This window comes from Schistocerca piceifrons, chromosome 9, assembly GCF_021461385.2.
Source record: "Schistocerca piceifrons isolate TAMUIC-IGC-003096 chromosome 9, iqSchPice1.1, whole genome shotgun sequence".
Taxonomy (NCBI): Eukaryota; Metazoa; Arthropoda; class Insecta; order Orthoptera; family Acrididae; genus Schistocerca; species Schistocerca piceifrons.
In genome coordinates, this window is record NC_060146.1 from 227,714,418 (window position 1) to 227,733,766 (window position 19,349).

Genomic DNA, 19,349 nt, shown 5'->3' on the forward strand with positions numbered 1-19,349 from the left:
TTCCCTGCTCCCATTCGAGCACTACACAGTCGTCCTTCCACCACCACACCCAGTCTTTTCTTATTTTTCTCTATGTCTCTCCTTTTGCACTACTCCCCCCCCCCCCCCCTCTCCCCCATCTCTCCCTTGCCCGCCACCCAACCTGAACCTGCAGCGCCTTCATTGTCCGCCATTTCCACCACACTATACCTCACCCTCCCTGCCCCAGCCTCCTCCTCCTTTCTCCCACCCCGTGGCCACTCCCATCATGCACTGGTACTGCTGCTTGCAGTGTGGTTTCAGTTGCCTGGGACTGCAGTCGTTTGCGTAAGTTGCGCGCACGTCTATTGTTGATGAAAGCCGTCAGCCAAAAGCTTTAAGTGTGAAAATATTTCTGTTGTGCCTATCTGCAAGTTAGCATCTCCACTATAGGGTGAGTAGTAACTTCCCTTCTCATAATATTGTTATATTCCATCCAGAATTTTCCACTGTTTGATAATTGAAATTATAACGTTTTTTGATCCTATGTGTAGTTTCTGATATATTTTAACGTCTTCAGCTAAAAAGAATATCCAGAATAGCTGACGATCATTGAAACTGACATTGTGATAAATGTATAAAAACATAAAAATTGACCTTGACAGTGTAGTGTACCGTTACTTTAAGACTCACTATGCAACTGATGAATGAACTTCGGGAAGGAGGAGACCACCAAGAAGCACAATTGGCGGGTATGTAAACACACAGTGTAATATGATGTGCCAAATTGTTTCTGAGATTCCAGGTTTAACTGCTACATTTAATATGAAATATATACTTACTCACCATTTAGCACCAGAAAATTACAGCACATTCCACATTTGCTAAGACTCTTGGACAATTAAAATTAATCGCATAAACGTTTAGCTATCACAGAATTATAATATACAGGACAGTTCAGAATTAGTGCAGCAATTAAAGACAGCTATAACTATATATTAAATAGTGATACGCTGATAAGAAATACAGAGAATGTAAAACAAAGATAAAGATTTCTCTTCACGTGTTTTGTAAGTGTTCTATATGACCTTCGTCATTCACAAAGAAGCACTGAAGCTATAATCCATTCATACCATATGTTCTGAAGTTAAATAGTGTTAAGGACAGCAAATTTTGAGTTCTGCGTACTGTTTGTGGCAAAGGAGGCACATATGCAAGGCCTTTCACATGTAACCCATATAAATCCGAGGGAATGACATCCGTAGATCTGGGTGCTCGAGACAACACAGCATCGCTGTGTGCAATATGACCGGTCTGACTGTTTGAAAGAATTTGTTTTAAAATCTGGGAACCTCTATAACCCAAAGTGGTGGTGTTCCATCTTGTTGACAGATGCAATCCTTGGAATCCTTGATGAGCTGTGGTGTCAGGTTCCAATAAGTATTTTTTCTATCACTTAGCTCAACAAAGAAAATTTTTGTGACCACATTAGAACACATACCTTCTGGTAGGCTGCTCATGTTCAACTACACACGAAGACGTTCCTGTATCCTGCATTCGAATGAAGTGCCAGTTAACCTTGGCACTGATTCGGAAGGTTGCCCTCATTGTTAAATATAAAATGCACAGAAAATGTTTTTTCTTACATGGCTGTGGCAAACGCACCAGTCATTGATCCGCTGTGTTTGAGTGGCAGTCAAAACTTTGGACTTCAATTACAGTCTCTGTAATATTGCTATCCATTAAACAGATATAGCTGTTTATTTGTTTTGAATTTTCATGTACACCCTCAAAAATGAAAAAGAAATCTTCCAAATAACTTCACTCTTGATATTTTCTTGTCTTCGTCAAGGTTTCATTCTTTATCCTAATGTTGTGGATACACAGTAATACTGTTGCTTCTGTCTTAAAATGAAGCTGTACACAGAATGGTGCTGTGTCCTGGCAGAAAACATGGAGATAAAAAAAAGGAAGAAATAATGTCACACTGTCTTGAGTCTTTTTCGTCAATAAAATATTTCCCACATCACTGGCACAATTAGCAGCAACTAATGTAGATGCTTTTGAAATATATTAACTTTCACCGTTTAGATACTGATGTTACAGCATGTATGAGGGGAAACGAGATGATCGTTCTCACAAGTTTCTAAACTCTAGCCTTAAGATTTTTTAACAACCACATGAAACACAAATTTTGAATAGCCAAGAAGTTCTGTTATGACAACAGGCTCTGGTTTTATGGAGAAATCACATTCTTAGCTTTGTTGTTGAGTTCAACATACTGTTTGTTATAAAATTCTTTATTTTACGATCAACAGACAATAAAAATAAACAATCATCAGCATGAAATTTAGCTCTACAACACTGGAATGATGTTAAATACTCTTAAATCTTAAACTAATTGCTTTCATATAATATCCAGCTCAGCCACTTCCAGTAACAACAGGGATTTGAGTGCTAACAAATATAAATTAATACACCGCTAACATGTGATGTTCTGAATGAGTTGCTCAAAACTAACATTATCAGAGCTTCAAACTATATCAAACGTTTCAGTACTGTGTGTCTGTGAGATTTCCTAAATTCTTGGCTTCTGTGATCTGTAACTAAAAACCTGCATTTACACGCGAAGGTAAAACATCTAATATTGTTCTAGGACTTGACAGATCTCTCTCTATTCACAAATGCCCTATTTCCTGTTGTTATTAGACTAAAGTCAGTTTATAAACATACATGTAATTTTGCTATTGTCTGAGTGGGCACAACTACAGCATTTATTACAGAATGCAAAGTAATGAAACTGACGATAATACAACATTTAAAATGGTGGTGTAAGCTTAGGAGGTAATGACTATAGAGCTTAATTTACTAACAGAGTAACTCTCAGTTGGCTACTTACCAGAAACTTGTAGTTACTATGTGAGTACTGTCTGGGTTGGGCACAGGGTAAGTCTCTGTACAGTCATACCAATACATGTTCGTATACATCTTTATCTTTCACGTTGCTACACAGCTACCACTGACAAATGTGAGAACTTTTTATGCTGGCAGCATCTGCCAGGTACAACCATGAGTTAAGGGCACATGTGGGACGCGGGACCCACATTCAGATAGATTGGGGGGGGGGGGGGGGGAGGATTGGCCAGACATCTGGCATTCCATTTCTGGTTGTTCCAAGTTCACAAATAACTGTCAATTCTGTGGCAACAATAATTTCACAGTGGACTAAATAGGGTAGCTAAATTGATATGTGAAGCTGGAATGCAGGACTGCACAGAGACGCCACACAAAACTGTTAGTTACTCAAAAATGAGATCTCAACTTTTAAAAAACTAATGAAGTCACTGACAAAACCCAAACCACCAGTACACTCTGGCAACGATAGTTAATGACTGATATCAATGCAGTTAGTGATGCCAAATGCTCGAGTATGCCTGCAAATATTGCCTCCCTTCCCCCTCCTTTATTTCACTTCAGTCGCTCTTCCCCATATTCTGTCACTTACAACAAAAGTATATATCATTAAAGGGGCACATTTTGGAAATGTGAGAATTCGATAATCATATAAGATACACGCTACTGCAAACTGTCACCAACTGGTGCATTCTCACAGAAATTAACTACAGACCACTTATAGATGCTCAAATAAATACACAGTCTTCCACAAATTTAAAGTAAACTAGTACAAAATAAAGCATTAAGGTCAGCCGTACATCAAGAAAATTGATACAAATGACACAAAACAACAAACTTAATTTTACATTATGTGCCTATACAGATTTATCGAATTGCACGAGGCAGAGTCGACAGACAGGCACGACAATGTGGGCGGTCACGTAGGAGGCGTCCCGCAGAACACTCCCACGGAACGCCTCTCGAGTAGAGCATCAGCACCGGAGTAGTGACTCTGATGAGCTGCGGGTCGCCCACTCGCTGCCTCCAGGTGCGAGCCCGATCCTGCCGCCACCCGCCACTCACTTGCGCCGGCGGTACTTGGCGCGCCCCCGTCGGCGGCGAGTTGGCGATGGCCGTGCAGCTGGTGGTGTCGGTGGTGTGGTCGCCTCCACCTTCTTGGGCGGCCTGAAACGAATGTGCAGAGAGGACAGTTAGACCACAGAGCCAATTCCGTTCGTCAACGTACGGTTCCAGTTGTTAAAGCATGTGGAGTAGCTAGTGGTGTATTTTTATGTTCTCGTATATCATAAATTACGTAGGACACAATGTCCCCGTTATCATTCACGTAGTGAAAAGATATGAAACCTATTAGAGCAAACCTGCCTGTAGGCTGAAAGCTTTTCAGTTACCACCCGCTGTGGAAATGGGAGACAGAGACAGCAACGAAAGAGAAGCACCGGTACAATGTAGGCCTACACGCTGTCATCTAAAGCCCCTATTACACGATGTGCCTAATCAGTACACCTATGCACCAGTGCCCCAAACAGGTGTATCTGTAACTACGTACTGGTTCACGTACACCTATTACGCCATCTACACGGGATATACCTGGCACGCATGTGCAGTAGATGACAATAATGCGCGAAATGCAAACAGAACTGTCTGATATCTTGTAAAGTTCGTTCTACATTGCGAAACACAAAGGGCGTCGTGTGACATATTGGAATGTCATTTGTTCAAAATATTTATGTGAGCTTGAGGTTCCTATTTAATAAGAAATTGTTTTTATGATTATTTATGAAGCGATTGTTATTCTCTTATTAGGTTACTACTGTTCTGAATTACAGAATCAACATTTAGTTTTATATTACGACACATGGTTACACAGGTGTAAAGTATATATAAATTTACATTTATACACCAGTTTGCACACAGAGGAACCACTTGTTTTTGGAGGTATTGCTCTGGTAGTGGTGGTAAATCATGTTATTAGGGTGCGACAGCGCCGAGACAACGAAAACGAAAAGCCAGATGTTGTCGAGTTCAACCCTGGCTGAAAAGAAGGAATGATGGTAGGGGATTATATTCACTGCTTACGAAACAACTGAGGCCCGAAGATCCGCAGGAATTTCAGGACTTCGTGAGGACGGATATGGCCTGTTTCGAGAAGCTGCTATTTATGGTAGAAGACAGATTTAGCAAGTGTGACACAGTAATGAGAGAGGCTATGTCACATTCTTGAAACTAAGAATTAAATCATATGTTTATATGTTTTGTGATCATACCGGCTTAGATCACTGATGAAATACCGGTAAACACCCTGTTATGTTGCAGGCTGGTTGTAACATTGCGTTTCCTGGCGAATGGGGAATCTTTTAAGAGTCTGGCTTTTAGCCACAGAATAGCACAGCCTATCATTTCAGAAGTTGTTGTGAATGTATGCACTGCAATTTGCAGTACTTGAAAGGACTAATACTTAAAGGTGGTACTTGTGTTATTTTTTTAAGTTTTGAATATACGGTATATAAGTGCTACTCAGAGTTTTTCAGTCCTCGTCTATCGCACTGGACAAAACTGCACGGACTTTGTCACCTATCACTGCTAGTTTCTGTTTTCTGGCATGCTGAAATAAACAAGAGATGCAATCAAAACAAACATGAACTTTCATAAGCTAAGGCATTATGATACAAATAGAAAATCACTGTGTGGCGTTATATGCATATTACTCAGAAGGAAATGATTGCCGACGTATCATTCCTCCCCCCCCCCCCCACCCCCCCCCCCCCACCCCAGGGGGCCAACATTCCTTCTGTTGGTACATTTGTGGCACGCACGGGGCCCCAAGCTATTCCAGTCTCCCCTCCCCTCCCCCCCTCCCTCTCCCCCCCTCTCCCCCGTAGCAGACGTGACACTCCTTCTGATCCTTCGGCCTTCCCTTCCCTGGCCGCCCCCTGGGAGGAGGGTCAAGCTCGCCGGCTCGGGTTGAAACCTTTCCCTCAGTAACAGGTTTGTACCGGACGGATGGCGGTAGTTTTGCCACAACCGAGCCTTTGTTTTTTTGTTTTTGGTGGAGACAATTGAAGATAGGTATGTCGAAGTTGAATCGACGAGTAAAATGCGGTCCGGTGCTTTGCTTATCGAGACATCTTCTGCTGCCCAATCTGACGCCCTGCGTACTTGTGAGCATCTCGGTGATGTCTCAGTCTCCGTCACGCCTCACCAATTTTTGAACTCAGTACAGGGCATTATTTTCCACCGAGATCTTCTTCTGCACACTGAGCTCCGTGCTAACCTCGAGGGCGAGGGATTCGTTTCATATGCCGTGTGCAGCAAGGCCCTCCAAACAATCGCATCGTTACGGGCGCCTTTATCCTGACCTTTGAGGAGGGATATGTCCTCCCAGAGAAGGTCAAGGTAATGGTGTATCGGTGTGATGTAAAACCTTATATTCCACCACCGATGAGGTGCTTTAAATGCTTACGGTTTGGACACGTGTCTTCCTGCTGCAACACCGATCCCCTCTGTGGTGACTGTGGGCGCCCCATCCATGAGGGGAGTGCCTGTGCTTCCCTGCCAATGTGTGTAAATTGTAATGGATAGCATTCTCCACGCTCCGTTACATGCCCGGTTTTTGTGAAAGAAAGGAGGATTCAAGAGTACAAAACCTTAGCCTCCTCCCACCACCCTCTTCTTCCCAGCCCCACCCCCTTCACCCCATGCCTTCGGCCTCCTCCTCCCCCTCCTTCGGTGGCCGGCACCCCCCCCCCCCCCCCCCTCCCGCGAAGGTCAACTGATCCACATCGGCAGTGTGATCTGCGGCCGGTGGACGCCGAGACTGCCCAGGGTAATTCCGTGCCTGCCCTCGTTGAAGTCTGCCCTTCTCTTCCTTCCCGAGAGAAGAAGCAGGAACGAGGGCAAGGCCCCTCTGGTACCCCCTGAGGTGCAGTGTTCCCCTCCTACAATGAACCAACAGAGTCTGACCCAACCTATATGGATATTATCCCATCCTCATCGGTGACGGGTAGTGACTCGGTGTTGTGACTGACTCCGGTACACTCGCTTCCACTTCGGACTCCAGCTTGAAAATCCTCCAGTGGAATTGTAATAGACATTCACGTCACCTTCCAGAGTTGCAGCCCCTTCTTTCCTTCTACTCTGCCTGTCAGAACCGAATTGGCCCTTTGCAGGCTTCTGGTGGTGTTTGCACCTTGGTCCGCAAGGACATTGTTAGTAAGTGGGTTCCCCTCCTTACCTCTCTGGAAGCAATTGCTGTCAGGGTCCATCTGGCCACTCTGATAACAATCTGTAATCTCTACCTCCCACCTGACAGGCCACCCACATCCCTTGCCCTCACCACCCTCCTTCAACGACTCCCTTCTCCCTTCCTGTTATTAGGCGACTTTAATGCCCACAACCCTCTTTGGGGTAGTCATACGACTACCGCCCTGGGCAGGACAGTTGATTCTGGCAGGGCTTGACCTCTGTTTACTAAACACAGACACTCCCACACATGTAAGGTGGCGCACGGCACTTTCTCAACCGCTGACCTCTCCATCTGCAGTCCCGGTCTTCTTCCCTCCATTCAGTGGGTGTCAACGGTGACTTATGTGACAGCGACATTACCCGACAGTTTTGACCTTCCTTCAGTGTCTCCCGCTCCGTCACCCTCCCAGGTGGGCCATATCTAAGGCTGATTAGGGAGCCTTCTCCTCTGCTCCCATCCCCCCCTGTATTGCCACACAACAGTGTTGATGAATCTACTCTGACTTTGACTGCCGCCATCCTTTCAGCAGCTGTTTCAGCAATCCCTTCTTCTTCAGGTTTCCCCCACTGGAAGATGGTCCCTCGGTGGACTCCGAAAATTGCTGCAGCCATAAAAGACCGCCGCCGTGCTCTTCGACACTTCAAGCGACACCCTTCTACTGGTCTTTGAACGACTCTGCGCCCGGGCCCTCTACCTAATCAAATTTCAGAAACGGATTTGCTGGGAACGATATGTAGCTGCCATTGGATCCCACACCCCCACTTCATAAGTCTGGGTGAAACTAAGGCGAATTTTTGGCCACCGTCCTCCCGCCGGGGTTACAGGAATTTCTGTGCACGATGTTGTTACCAATCCGGACTTTGTAGCAGAAAATTTTGCTCAACACTTTGCTCAAGCTTCGGCGTCAGCTCAGTATCCGCCCACGTTCCTTGTCCTGAAAGACTGCCTTTGTCTTTTGTTTCTCACTGCTCGGAGCCATATACGAATGCGAATTTGCCAGCGCCCTCGCCATTTGTCCTGACACGGCTCCTGGACCACATCGGATAATAACCAAATGCTCCAACACTTATCACTGGATGGCCACCGTCGTATACTGACCCTCTTCAACCGTCTGTGGAATGAGGGAGTCTTTCCTACCCAGTGGCAGGAAAGCATTGTTGTTCTGGTGTCAAAGCAAGTTGCCTCTTCAGCTGGATAGCTACTGTCCAACTAGCCTTACTAACACCCTCTGTAAGCTCCTCGAATGCAAGGTGAGTTGGCGCCTGTTTTGGATCCTCGAATCCCACGACCTTTTGTCATCAACTCAAAGTGGTTTTCGCTGTGGCCGCTCTATGGTGGATAACTCGGTCCACCTGGAGTCGGCAACACCTCCTCGATGTGCATAAAGCCTATGACACCACCTGGCACTACCACATCCTCACATCTCTTCACGAATGGGGTCTCTGTGGCACTCTGTCCATTTTTATGCGTAACTTCCTTTCTTGTTGCTCTTTTCAGGTCCAAGTCGGCTCCTCCAACAGCTCTCCCCATCGGCAAGAAAATGGGGTTCCACAGGGTTTCATGCTGAGCATCCCTCTGTTTCTCATAGCCATTAATGGTCTGGTGACAGCTGTCGGAGCGACAGTGTCCCCTCGTTTGTATGCTGACGATTTTTGCGTCTACCTCGCCTCCTCCGTAACGGGCAATGCAGAATGCCCTGTACAGGGAGCAATCAGTCGGGCACACTCGTGAGCTCTCTCCCACGGCTTTCAGTTTTTGGCGGGTCACGCATTTCCACTGTAGCCGTACAGACCATCCCCATCGGGAACTGTTCCTCGATGGCCAGCCCCTCAAGGTGGTGGACACCCTTTGCTTCTCGGGTCCGGTCTTTGATGTCCGGTCGACATTCCTCCCTCATCTTCGCCAGCTGAAGAGGACGTGCTGGTCACATTTCAATGTTCTTAGGTGTCTGTGCAATACCTCCTGGGATGCAGACCGCTCTGTTCTCCTGCGATCGTATCAAGCGTCGGTCCAGTCTCATTTAGACTACGGGAAGTCCTGTCTACGGTTCTGTGTCGCCTTCACACTACATATACTAGACCCCATCCACTACTGTGGGGTCCGACTTGCGACTGGTGCCTTCCGGACTAGCCCCGTACTTAGCCTTCTCGCAGAGGCGGGATACCACCACTGTGAGTTTTGTGCCAGCAATAGCTGATATCTTATTTACGCTGCACCCCAAAGCAACCTAATTGTGGTTCCCTTTATCCAGCCACGGAGATCACCCTGCCGCAGCGGAGGCCACAATGTGGGCTTACCGTGGCTCTCTGCATTCAGTCGCTCTTTTCTGAGCTCCGGCAATTGCCTTTACCGCCTTTCAAGTCCGCTGATGCACGTACCCCTCCGTGGTGCATCTCCAGGCCGCCGATTCGAAGGATTCTGTCCCTGCGATGGCTCTTTGCCACCAGTTCCCCTGTCTCCTCAGTTCTTTTCGGGGTTCAGAAGTGATCGATACTGATGGCTCCACGGTTGCTGGCCACACTGGTTTTGCTTACACCTATGCGCGACGCACAGAACCTAGTTCCTTGCCAGATGGCTGTAGTGTTTTTACTGCAGAATTGGTAGCCATCTTGCGCGTACTGGACCGTATCCGCCCCCTCTCGGGGCTATCCTTCACTATCTGCAGTGACTCATTGAGCGGTTTGCACACTATCGGCCAGTGCTTCCTTCGCCACCTGTCGCTCATCGCTATCCGGGACTCCCTCCGTTTCCTCGCTCGACGTGGATGCTCGGTATTTTTCATTCGGACCCCAGGCCGTGTCGGGATTCCTGGCAATGAACTTGCCGATCGCCTGGCTAAATTAATTACTACCGGGCCACCTCCCGGCATTCCGGAAATAGACCTTTGCTCGGCATTTCGTCGTCACGTTTTGGACTTTTGGGATGCAGAATGGATTACTCTTTCTTTGCCAAACAATCTGAGGGCAATTAGGGATTCTACAACTCCGTGGCGGTCCTCCTTACGGGCCTCTCATAAGGCCTCTGTTGTCCTATGCCAGCTCCACATTGGCCATACTTTTTTGAATCACGGTTGTCTCCTCCGTCGTGAGGACCCCCCTCTCTGTCGTCGTGAAGTGATGTTGACTGTGGCTCACATCTTATTGGACTGATCCAACTTAGACACCCTGCGACAGACTTTTAGCTTTCCAGTCTCGCTACCGCTGGTGTTAGCTGACAATGCCTCAGCGGCGGATCTCACTTTACGTTTTATTCGTGATGGGGGTTTTTATCGCTTTATTTGAGGGGATGGCAGGCCCTCTTGCTCCCCCCTTCGCCCCGACTGGATCGGCTTCAACTGGGCTCGGTGGTTCACCCCGGCCCTCTGCCTTCCCACTCCTTTCCTTACGGGGTCTGTTATGTCTCGAGCGTCTCTCTCGTCTCCTGTGCTGCTTCCTTCCCACCCCCCGTCATTAGTCACTTTCTTTCCCTCACCTCTTCTTCCGCCCTTTTCCTTCCTTCCTGTCATTAGTTTATCATTTTATGGACATTGTAGTTCCCGCTCCTAATTTGGGATTTTATCAGTTTTAGTTAATCTAAGGTCAGAGGGACTGATGGGCGCTTAGTTTGGTCCCTTCTCCGACCGACGTGATACAGCCGAGTCACACGTACACCTTTCCTCGACATATGCCTGAATTAAGATGCTTAAATCCTCTTCGCTCCATTTCATTTCTAGAATACGAAGTAATCAATAGAAATAATGCTTTCACAAACAGCTAGTACAAGAGAGTCTACTGGCAAAAAAGTGGTTTTCTCTGCATTCGTGAAAACCTACTTACTGGGAAAAAAACCACAGTAAACCCCCAATACAAAATGTGCTACTAGCCACCAAACAAATAACAAGCAAAAAACATTGCAGTAGCCCCTTCTGCGCATGCGTGCATTATCGCTGCCTAGTGCACGTGCTCAGATTGACAGCTGTTTAGATCTGCTCTCTTTCCTGGTGCACGGATAATGTGGGTGCTACTTTTCGCAGATTCACCAATTCTACCGCTAGATGGCTGTCGTGCCAGACCAGTACCGTTCGCAGCAGATCATCATGTAATACCTGCTTATCAGTAGACTACTGAAAATACCTTGCTACGAAAAGATGCAATACATATTGCGGTGAAAGAAATGTAATGCAGTTAGGTGTTAATAATTTTCTGTTTGTTGAGATACACACAATCCACTTCAAATCAACAAGAATTTGTCTGTGTGTTGTGGAGAATGCTAAAGAAGTGGTAAAAATCAAATATAGTTAAGACACTAAAATTAATAATACTTTTAAGTAGGAACACTTTCAGGACCGTGAGAGTGCTTTAGAGATTGATGCGATCAGAAGGTTAGGTGTAACAAAAGAAATTTTGGGTATTCTTCAACAGAACTCAAGGAGTCCTCAATGTGCGACTCACTGAAGTAGTCCCTCATCCAGAGCCACTGATACATATGACAGTTACAACAAATACTTTTATACAGACCTCAGCAGAGGCACGAACGATGTGAACAAAAGTTGTCAATGTACATTTTATTTAAACAGGATAAACTGAAAGATTTATTATGAACTATTATTGTATTATACTATTAAAGCTATTTATAAAATAAGATGATACATTAACAGCAGATAACAAAGTTTATTTTTTATTTTTAGTAAGATAAAGAAGGTATGGTACCAATAATTTATCTGTAAGGTTATACAAAGATATGATTACAAGCAGTGTCAGTACCACACTGCTGTCCTCGAGGGACACGTAAACAGGTAACACGTATGTGACAAATGTGCAGGGATTTGTCCATGTTTTAATACTTTTGTTGGCAGATATTTTTAGTATAAAGCAATCAATTATGAGAATATTTCATAATACTAGCCAGATTTTGATCATATCAGAAGACAATGAAGGAAACAGAGACGAAATTGACTGTAAAATTTATGTATGAACTGAACTAACAATTGGAAATAGGCAGAGGAGTATGAAAGTGGGTGACTATAAGTGGATGCAATGACACACCACCTAGGACACTAGGATGTAAACTCGGAGAGTTCAACTCGACTGACACACCTTTGCAGGTGATGTGGCACTGACTACCAAAGACATCACTAATGCAAATTGAAACAAAATTGGAATGTTATAAGAACAAACAGGGAATGGGGGAGGGGGGTTAAATACGTGTGTAGACCCACCACAGAATATCATAAGATGAGGAAACCTACAGAACAAAGGTTTCAGAAAACAGACGCTCCATTTCAGTCAATAACATACCAGTCAACTCCCATTCTTTAAAGAATTGAACTCGCATATATAAGATAGCTTTAAACATGCGACTACTTTACAAATGAGTTAATTTTGTGCTCATCAAACATTTCTGCTGAAGAGCCAATATTAACACTGTGGGACGGCACCTCGGGCCATGTATGGACTGATCTTGTTATTAACAAGCTGAGAAACCAGGCGTTGTTCAGATATTTGTTTACAGTGGCCCCAGAGGCTTCGTACAAGTGGAATTTATTTTTGACTTATAAAGCTAAGCTGTATGCAACACCTGAAGCACTAGTACGTTTGGCAACATTAAGAAAGAAGTCCTCTGCTTCACTAACATGGAAGAGAGCCACATAGAGCTAGCCGTGAGAAAAGCATCTGACACTAAGACCCAGCCCACAAAACACAACTCTAGCTTTGCACTTTGTTTACGGTCACAGCATTCCATAAGCGAAACAGTAAATAGTTAGCAAAAACTGGGATTCAGTGCATAAAACTTCCCTTGCCTGTGCCTCTTCCCACCAAAATTTCTGTTTCTAAGATGTTACATTGCACAGAAATAACTTTAAAGACTCTGTGAGTGAAGGGTTCTGAGGAGTGAGATAGTGTGTGACACTCTCGAGCGACGTTAACACTGCGCCTGACTTTCTGAAGTAATTTGGAAAGGGCAAGCTAAAGCTCGACTTTCTCAAGCTGCAGCAAGTCTCACTTTGTGATTTTTCACCGGAGTCTCGAGACCGCACAGTCTTCTGCCTTTCAGTCCTTCTGGTGTATTCAGACAGACAACCATTTCCTATGCATTTTCATTCGTAAGCAAAACTGAACCAAAATATCAAATAGCAGGCACCCAAACAACAAAGCAGACTTAGTTACTTCGTTTTCCTGCCAAAGAATATAAACAAAACCTACTGAAACAAGAAAAGCAACGTCGTTAAGATTTTAATACATAAAGTGAAATCAGTAAATCTGTATATATTAGCTCAATAAATTCAATGCCAGTTTTATTCGTCAAGATTAGATTGCGGCACTTAATTCTGTCACTGACATAAACTTCCAAAAAAACATCTTTCCTGAGTTAAAAAAAGAAACTAACTCTGCTATCTAGTGATTGTTTGGTATACTGAGCTGTTACGATAAACACCCAAACTACTAAGCTGACAATTTTAAGTGATACTTTAAAATAAAGTATCTTTGTTCTTTGTGTTCCCATTTTGATGAAATGGTTGGTTGGCTGGCTGGTCAGTTGGGGTGGGGTAGACAAACAGCGAGGTCATCGGTCCCACAATGTAAGGTAACAGAAATTAAGGGAGGAACAACACAGTCCAGTCAACTGGAAAGGAAAACAGGCAAACAAAGAGGCAAAAGGTATGCTGGGGCAACAGGAAGTGCAAAGAACGGGAGGGGGAGGGGGGAGGTGACACAGGTTAAGAGCAGGTATGAAGCAAGGGCATTACGCACGACTGGGCACCACCACCGCTGCTGACCACCCCGATCCCCACACAGTACGACAATTGTGACACTATGGGGACAAAACCCGGGGGAAGAAAACACTAGAAAAGGGAAACAAAACATCACATAGGATTAGACAAAACAAATTGGTAGGGAAAACCTGGCTGGTGTGGAGGCAAAGCCGAATGCCTCCCAAACCAGCATCAATATAAACTGAGGGACTACTCCAATTGTGGCAGGAAATTCAGGTACTTAAACATGGGAGGACAGCTTTGGTATAGAAAAATAAGGACGGATGTAATCAAGCGAGGGTCATCCGCCGACACCCGGGACAAGAAAGGTGGAAGGGCACGTTTAATGCGAGGGGCCAAAAGGTAGGGGCAGTCCAAAAAACTATGGATCACCATGAGGGGCAGTTGTGCAATCAGAAGCAGGGGGCCTCATTACAGTGTGAAAAAACTGTGGGTCAACCTGGTACAGCCGATACGAAAATGGCAGAGAACGGTAGATGCTCACCTAGAAAGTTGCGGGGAAAAATGCATCGTATGGGGTCCCCTCGATTGCACGAAGTTTATTACACATTGGGCGGTCCTTCAGGAATCGTCCAGCAAATGAGCAAAAATGGATTTGACGTAAAGTTGCAAATGCGCCCCTGGAGGGGTCACGTAGAACTGGAGGTAAATGGCTGCACGCCTCCCCCCCTCCCCCCCAGCCGGATGATCAGTGAGTTCATCACCTGGGATACCTATGTGGCCAGGCACCCAAACAAAGTCAACCGAACAAGCTGGAAGGAAAGAGCAAATACCAATGGCATAGGAAACCCAGTGCCGACAAGAAGATTGTTCACAGAACAGTGCAAAAGGCACAAGTGGGCAAATGGCTACCACGATGATGGTCTCGGGTCAGTGTGGACAGGGCGGCTGAGCCATAAACTTGACGATCACAGTCCAGACACGACAACTGAGGCCCAATGAAAGCGGAGAAGAGTCGAACAATCCGCATCCCGAGAGGTGTGGGCAAGGAAGCGAAGGACACTGAGTTTACAGAAATAGCCAGTCTTCAGTAAGTGGATACGTGGCAACCCAGTACCGTATTTACTCGAATCAAAGCTGCACTCGAATCTAAGCCGCACCAGAAAAATGAGACTCGAAATCGAGGAAAAAATATTTTCCCGAATCTAAGCCGCATCTGAAATTTGAGACTCGAAATTCGAGGAGAAAGAAAAGTTTTAGGCCGCACCTCCAAATCGAAACAAAGTTGGTCCATTGTAATATGAGACACAATTTAGGTATAATGAATGACGATACAGCTGCAGTAGTTTGGTTCGAGTCGTAAACTTAGCAGTTAAGCTTTACCAGGTAGCCACTGCTATGCATCAGGTGCTCTGTCCGTATTTATACACAGGTACTCTTCCTTTTTCACGTGCTTCATCCGATTTGAATTAATTGCTTGTTTTTCTTTGATCTGATAAGTGCCGTTCTCTTTGTTATAGGTGTTTACGTCACTCTAAGCTGAAAATGCATTACTGTACTGTGTCGTGCACTGTTTGTCGCATTCTGATAATGAGTGTTTATGGCCTGTCGCCGCCCACGGCATGGCTTGCTTTGTGTGCGCTACCGCCGCTTACAATTAAAAAATAAATTAAAGAAGAGAGGAATTGTCTCATAAGCGAAACAATCGCAAGAGACTGCTTTTTGTTGTTACTTACACTGCTGCTTTCTTTGATAATGATCAACAAGAACCAAATAATAGACTGCATATGATAGACGATGTTCTGAACGTGAGTTTAGCGAAAAATTTTCTCCATTTGAAAATCTTTGCAGATGCCTCTTCAGTACATGACATTCTGAACAGAAATTAGAGTCATCTTAAATTTAAAAATCTAGTCAATTGCCGTGCTTCATTTCTGACTGTATCACTATTTAGCATAAGAATAATATGAATATAAACATGACACGATATGTATATTCTTCCGCGTTTGCTGTTGTCTCACTCTAGTTTCGTAGTTTATTAGGCAGACAGGATTTAAATGAGATAGCAGCAAACACGAAAGAATACATGGCAAAATGTTTATATTCGTATTATTCTTGTGGTGAAGAGAATACTGCATGTGATTCATAATTCATAAAAGTTCCTATTAGCAACCATCTCTTTTCACAGGTATGAAAAAATTCAGAACGTAGAGTTGGCCATATTGACAAACATCCCGAACAGTCTTGCCAGTCCGATTGTCATAGTAGATTGAATTGCTGCTACATTTGAAGATGAACAATACGGAATTTGTATTTACTTCGTTGGATAATGTACGAAAATGCAGTGGTTGAAACTCGGGGCGGAGATAAAAAGCTCGACTTCCACACCTCCCCCCCCCCTTTTTTTTTTTTAAATGACGCAGAGGTTTTGGAGCCAGTATTTATCTTTGTGCCTGCAAAGCGCTACATATATTCGACGGCAGAAGTTACTTGTGGTGGCACCTACCAACATTTTTCAGAACTTCCACTTACTTTGCACTCGATTCTAAGCCGCAGGCGATTTTTTGGATTACATAAACCGGAAAAAAAGTGCGGCTCAGATTCGAGTAAATACGGTAAGCTTGTTGTCTGAAAGAAGACTCAAGAAATGGAACAGGGGGACCACAGTCAGGCAAAGGCCGTCGAAGTAGAGCTCCATATCGGGACAGACCGTAGTACGGCAACAGAAACGCACAACCCGTGGTTTAGGGGGAGAGAATTGAAAACCGTGTGAAAGTGTCCATGCGGAAGTGCGATGCGTGGCACCCTGGAGTTATCACTCCACAGAGACCACTGAATGAGAACTAGCCCAGATACATAAATCGTCCACGCGCAGAGCACGGGTGACCAACGGTCCAACAGATGCCACGATTCCGTTCATGATGAGAAAAATAGGGACACTTAATATGGAGTCCTGTGGAATGCAATTCTCCCAGGCCTCCAAACTCTCGAGACAGGAAATGGGATCGATATACTAACAATGCCCATACGGACCACTGCGGAAAGGCCACTGGAAGCTCTCAAAGGGCTGGCTGCCGGTTCCAAGAGGAAGCACAGAACCCGTGAAGGTCTGGTGAGTGAGCACCACTGAAATGAGGTTCCCGGAGAATGGCACAAGCTGTGAAGTAAAAAGAAATAAGGGATTGTAATTCCAGAAGATAATGGTAGTATCTGTTACAATTCCTACGGATAAACACAGAGCGGGGATCCAAATGGGCCAAAGCCGGTCACGTTGCCAGGTCACCATCCATCACCAATAAGGACAGGATGACATCCATAAACAAGAGGTCTGACACAGGTTACAAGCCTGAAGACAGCATCTCCGGAGACAATGGAGAGGACTTGTATTGGGACTTATGTTGTTTCTTCTTCTTCTTCTCCTCCTCCTCCTCCTCCTCCTCCCCCCCCCCCCCCCCCCCTCCTCCTCTCCTCTTTCATAGGTCGAGGAGTCCTGGCAGCAGGCCTCCAGTCTGGGAGATGCCAGAGGAAGGGGCCCCATTACCGGCAGGTGTCAAAGAAGGCAGACACTCCTCCAGCCGTGTAGGGGGAGTGGCACACAGTGGGGAAGGTGTGGGCTCAGAAGAGCAGGGAGAGAGGAGAGCAGGGGCAGGACTGAAATAAGGAGGAGAGAGGCTGGGAAAAGGAAGTAACAGTCACAGTATGTCACAGATGCAAGGAGATGACAGTCGTATTTCTGACGAGCCTCAGTGATCGAGGGACTTGTACTCTGTATCTTCTTTTCTTTCTTATAAACAGGGCAATCCAGTGAGAGTAGAGAGTGACGATTAACACACACAGGCGGTGGAACACCGGTGCTCCCCTCTCGGAGTGGGTATCCACATCCCCTATAAGGAGGGTTCGTAGTACAGTGGGAAGACGTGTGCCTGAAATGTAGACACCGAAAACACCTCACGTGTGACAGGATGTACGGTCTCATTCACAACAGTAGCATGTAGCCTTGACCTTCTCCGGTATAGTATCCCCCATTCAACTGCCAGAATAAAGGCATCGTTATAAATGTGATTGTCCTTACGGCCTTCCTGAACATGCAGAGCAGAATGAACACAATGTCGTTCTAGATCGGCACGTGATTCCTCGTCAGTTTGAAGGACGAAATCCCTATGAAAGACGACTCCTTGAACCGTATTCGGGAACTAGTGAGGAGTGATCGGATACCGGGATGTCACCGAGATGCTTACAGGAATGAAGGGCTGCATTTTGGGAGGGCTGCAGCAAGAGTTACGAACAACAGCAAAACAGACTGCACCTCACTCAGAGAGTCCACTTCGCCAAACTTGTCCACGAAAAATAGAGGCTTAGCGGCAGTGAAAGTGTCCCTGTCAGTCCCGGTAGCAGGGGATGGGTGTCACCCCAAGTAAGCAAGCCTTGCCCTCCTCCCAGAGTGTAGCCACAGAAAGGAAGGCCACAGTCATAAGAAGAAGTATTAAAAGATCCAGCTGTCGCCAAGAGTTCCGACGCTCCAGAATGACGAACGACCACTCCTAGGTTTGCAGGGGAGGTAGGAGTCCAGGTATCAGAAGAGTGATCCCTTTGTTGTCAGGGGGCTCAACCGAGAAGGTATGTAATGACCCCACAACACAGATTGACTACTGTGCTGGCTCTCTAGGGTTAAAGGACACCGGTGTTGAGGAAAAGTAGGAAGGGGCATATGGCCACACACCGAAGATGCTAGTAAGGTGTTCTTCCCAAGCTAGCTCATACTAACGAGAGAAAATTTAGAAGGGGAGATCAAACCCCAAAAGGGGACCAAAAATGACAAAAAACAAAGGTGCGAGAAGAAGCAAGAGGAACAAAAACAGAATACCAAAAAACCAGACAGGGAAGGTAACGAAGCCCGGAAGCAAAAAAACCGCCACAATAGCTCGTGACCCTGTGTGTGTCACACATGAACTTACAAAACAGCTGTCAGCCTCCTGGACAGGATTTTGATGAAATAAAGCCTATATGTTGACCTGAGCTACACTCGAGTTACCTGCAAAAAAAAAACCCCACAACAATTTGTCTAGTACTTTTGGAGATTATCGTAATCAGACAGACAGACGCAATGGTTTATTAGTATAGGTAGACTGGTAACCTACATTAATTAGTGTGTTATGAGCCCCCAGGAGAATAGTTACAGTAAGGATGTGACAAGTTGGCTGCTGGCCCCTGAATACTGATCGTTAGAAGTCCATTCACAACAGTACATCGTGGTCATTTTCTGGTCAAAATGCAGACAGCCTTAGTGACATCTAAGTTGTTGGACTGTAACAGCCTAATGAAGGGTCTATATCTCGAATCATTTGTGTGACACGATGATAGTTACGACCACACCATTTGCGATGTGAAAGTGTGTGTCACAACCGTCCTTCGGATATAAACCCCCACAACTCGAGAATGACATCAGATATCCTTCTGCTCTCAATTTTAAATAAAATTTTTATATTTTATCTAAATTTCATTCATTGGAATGCATGCACTAAAATCAGCCATACACAA

The 19,349-nt window shown here is 45.3% G+C and overlaps 1 protein-coding gene across 4 annotated transcripts in view; it reads right to left on the reverse strand.

The window, feature by feature from the left end:
- Positions 1-3,082: 3,082 nt before the first annotated feature.
- Positions 3,083-19,349, reverse strand: part of LOC124716923 (ubiquitin carboxyl-terminal hydrolase calypso) — a 186,368-nt gene continuing 170,101 nt past the window's right edge. For 2 of the 4 annotated variants that reach the window (XM_047243497.1, XM_047243496.1), the window contains one exon: positions 3,083-4,038. In XM_047243497.1, coding sequence (XP_047099453.1) covers positions 3,791-4,038 — 248 coding nt within the window. In that variant the 3' untranslated portion in view covers positions 3,083-3,790. The remainder of the gene's footprint in view (positions 4,039-19,349) is intronic. The other 2 variants (XM_047243499.1, XM_047243498.1) reach the window with 1 other exon arrangement.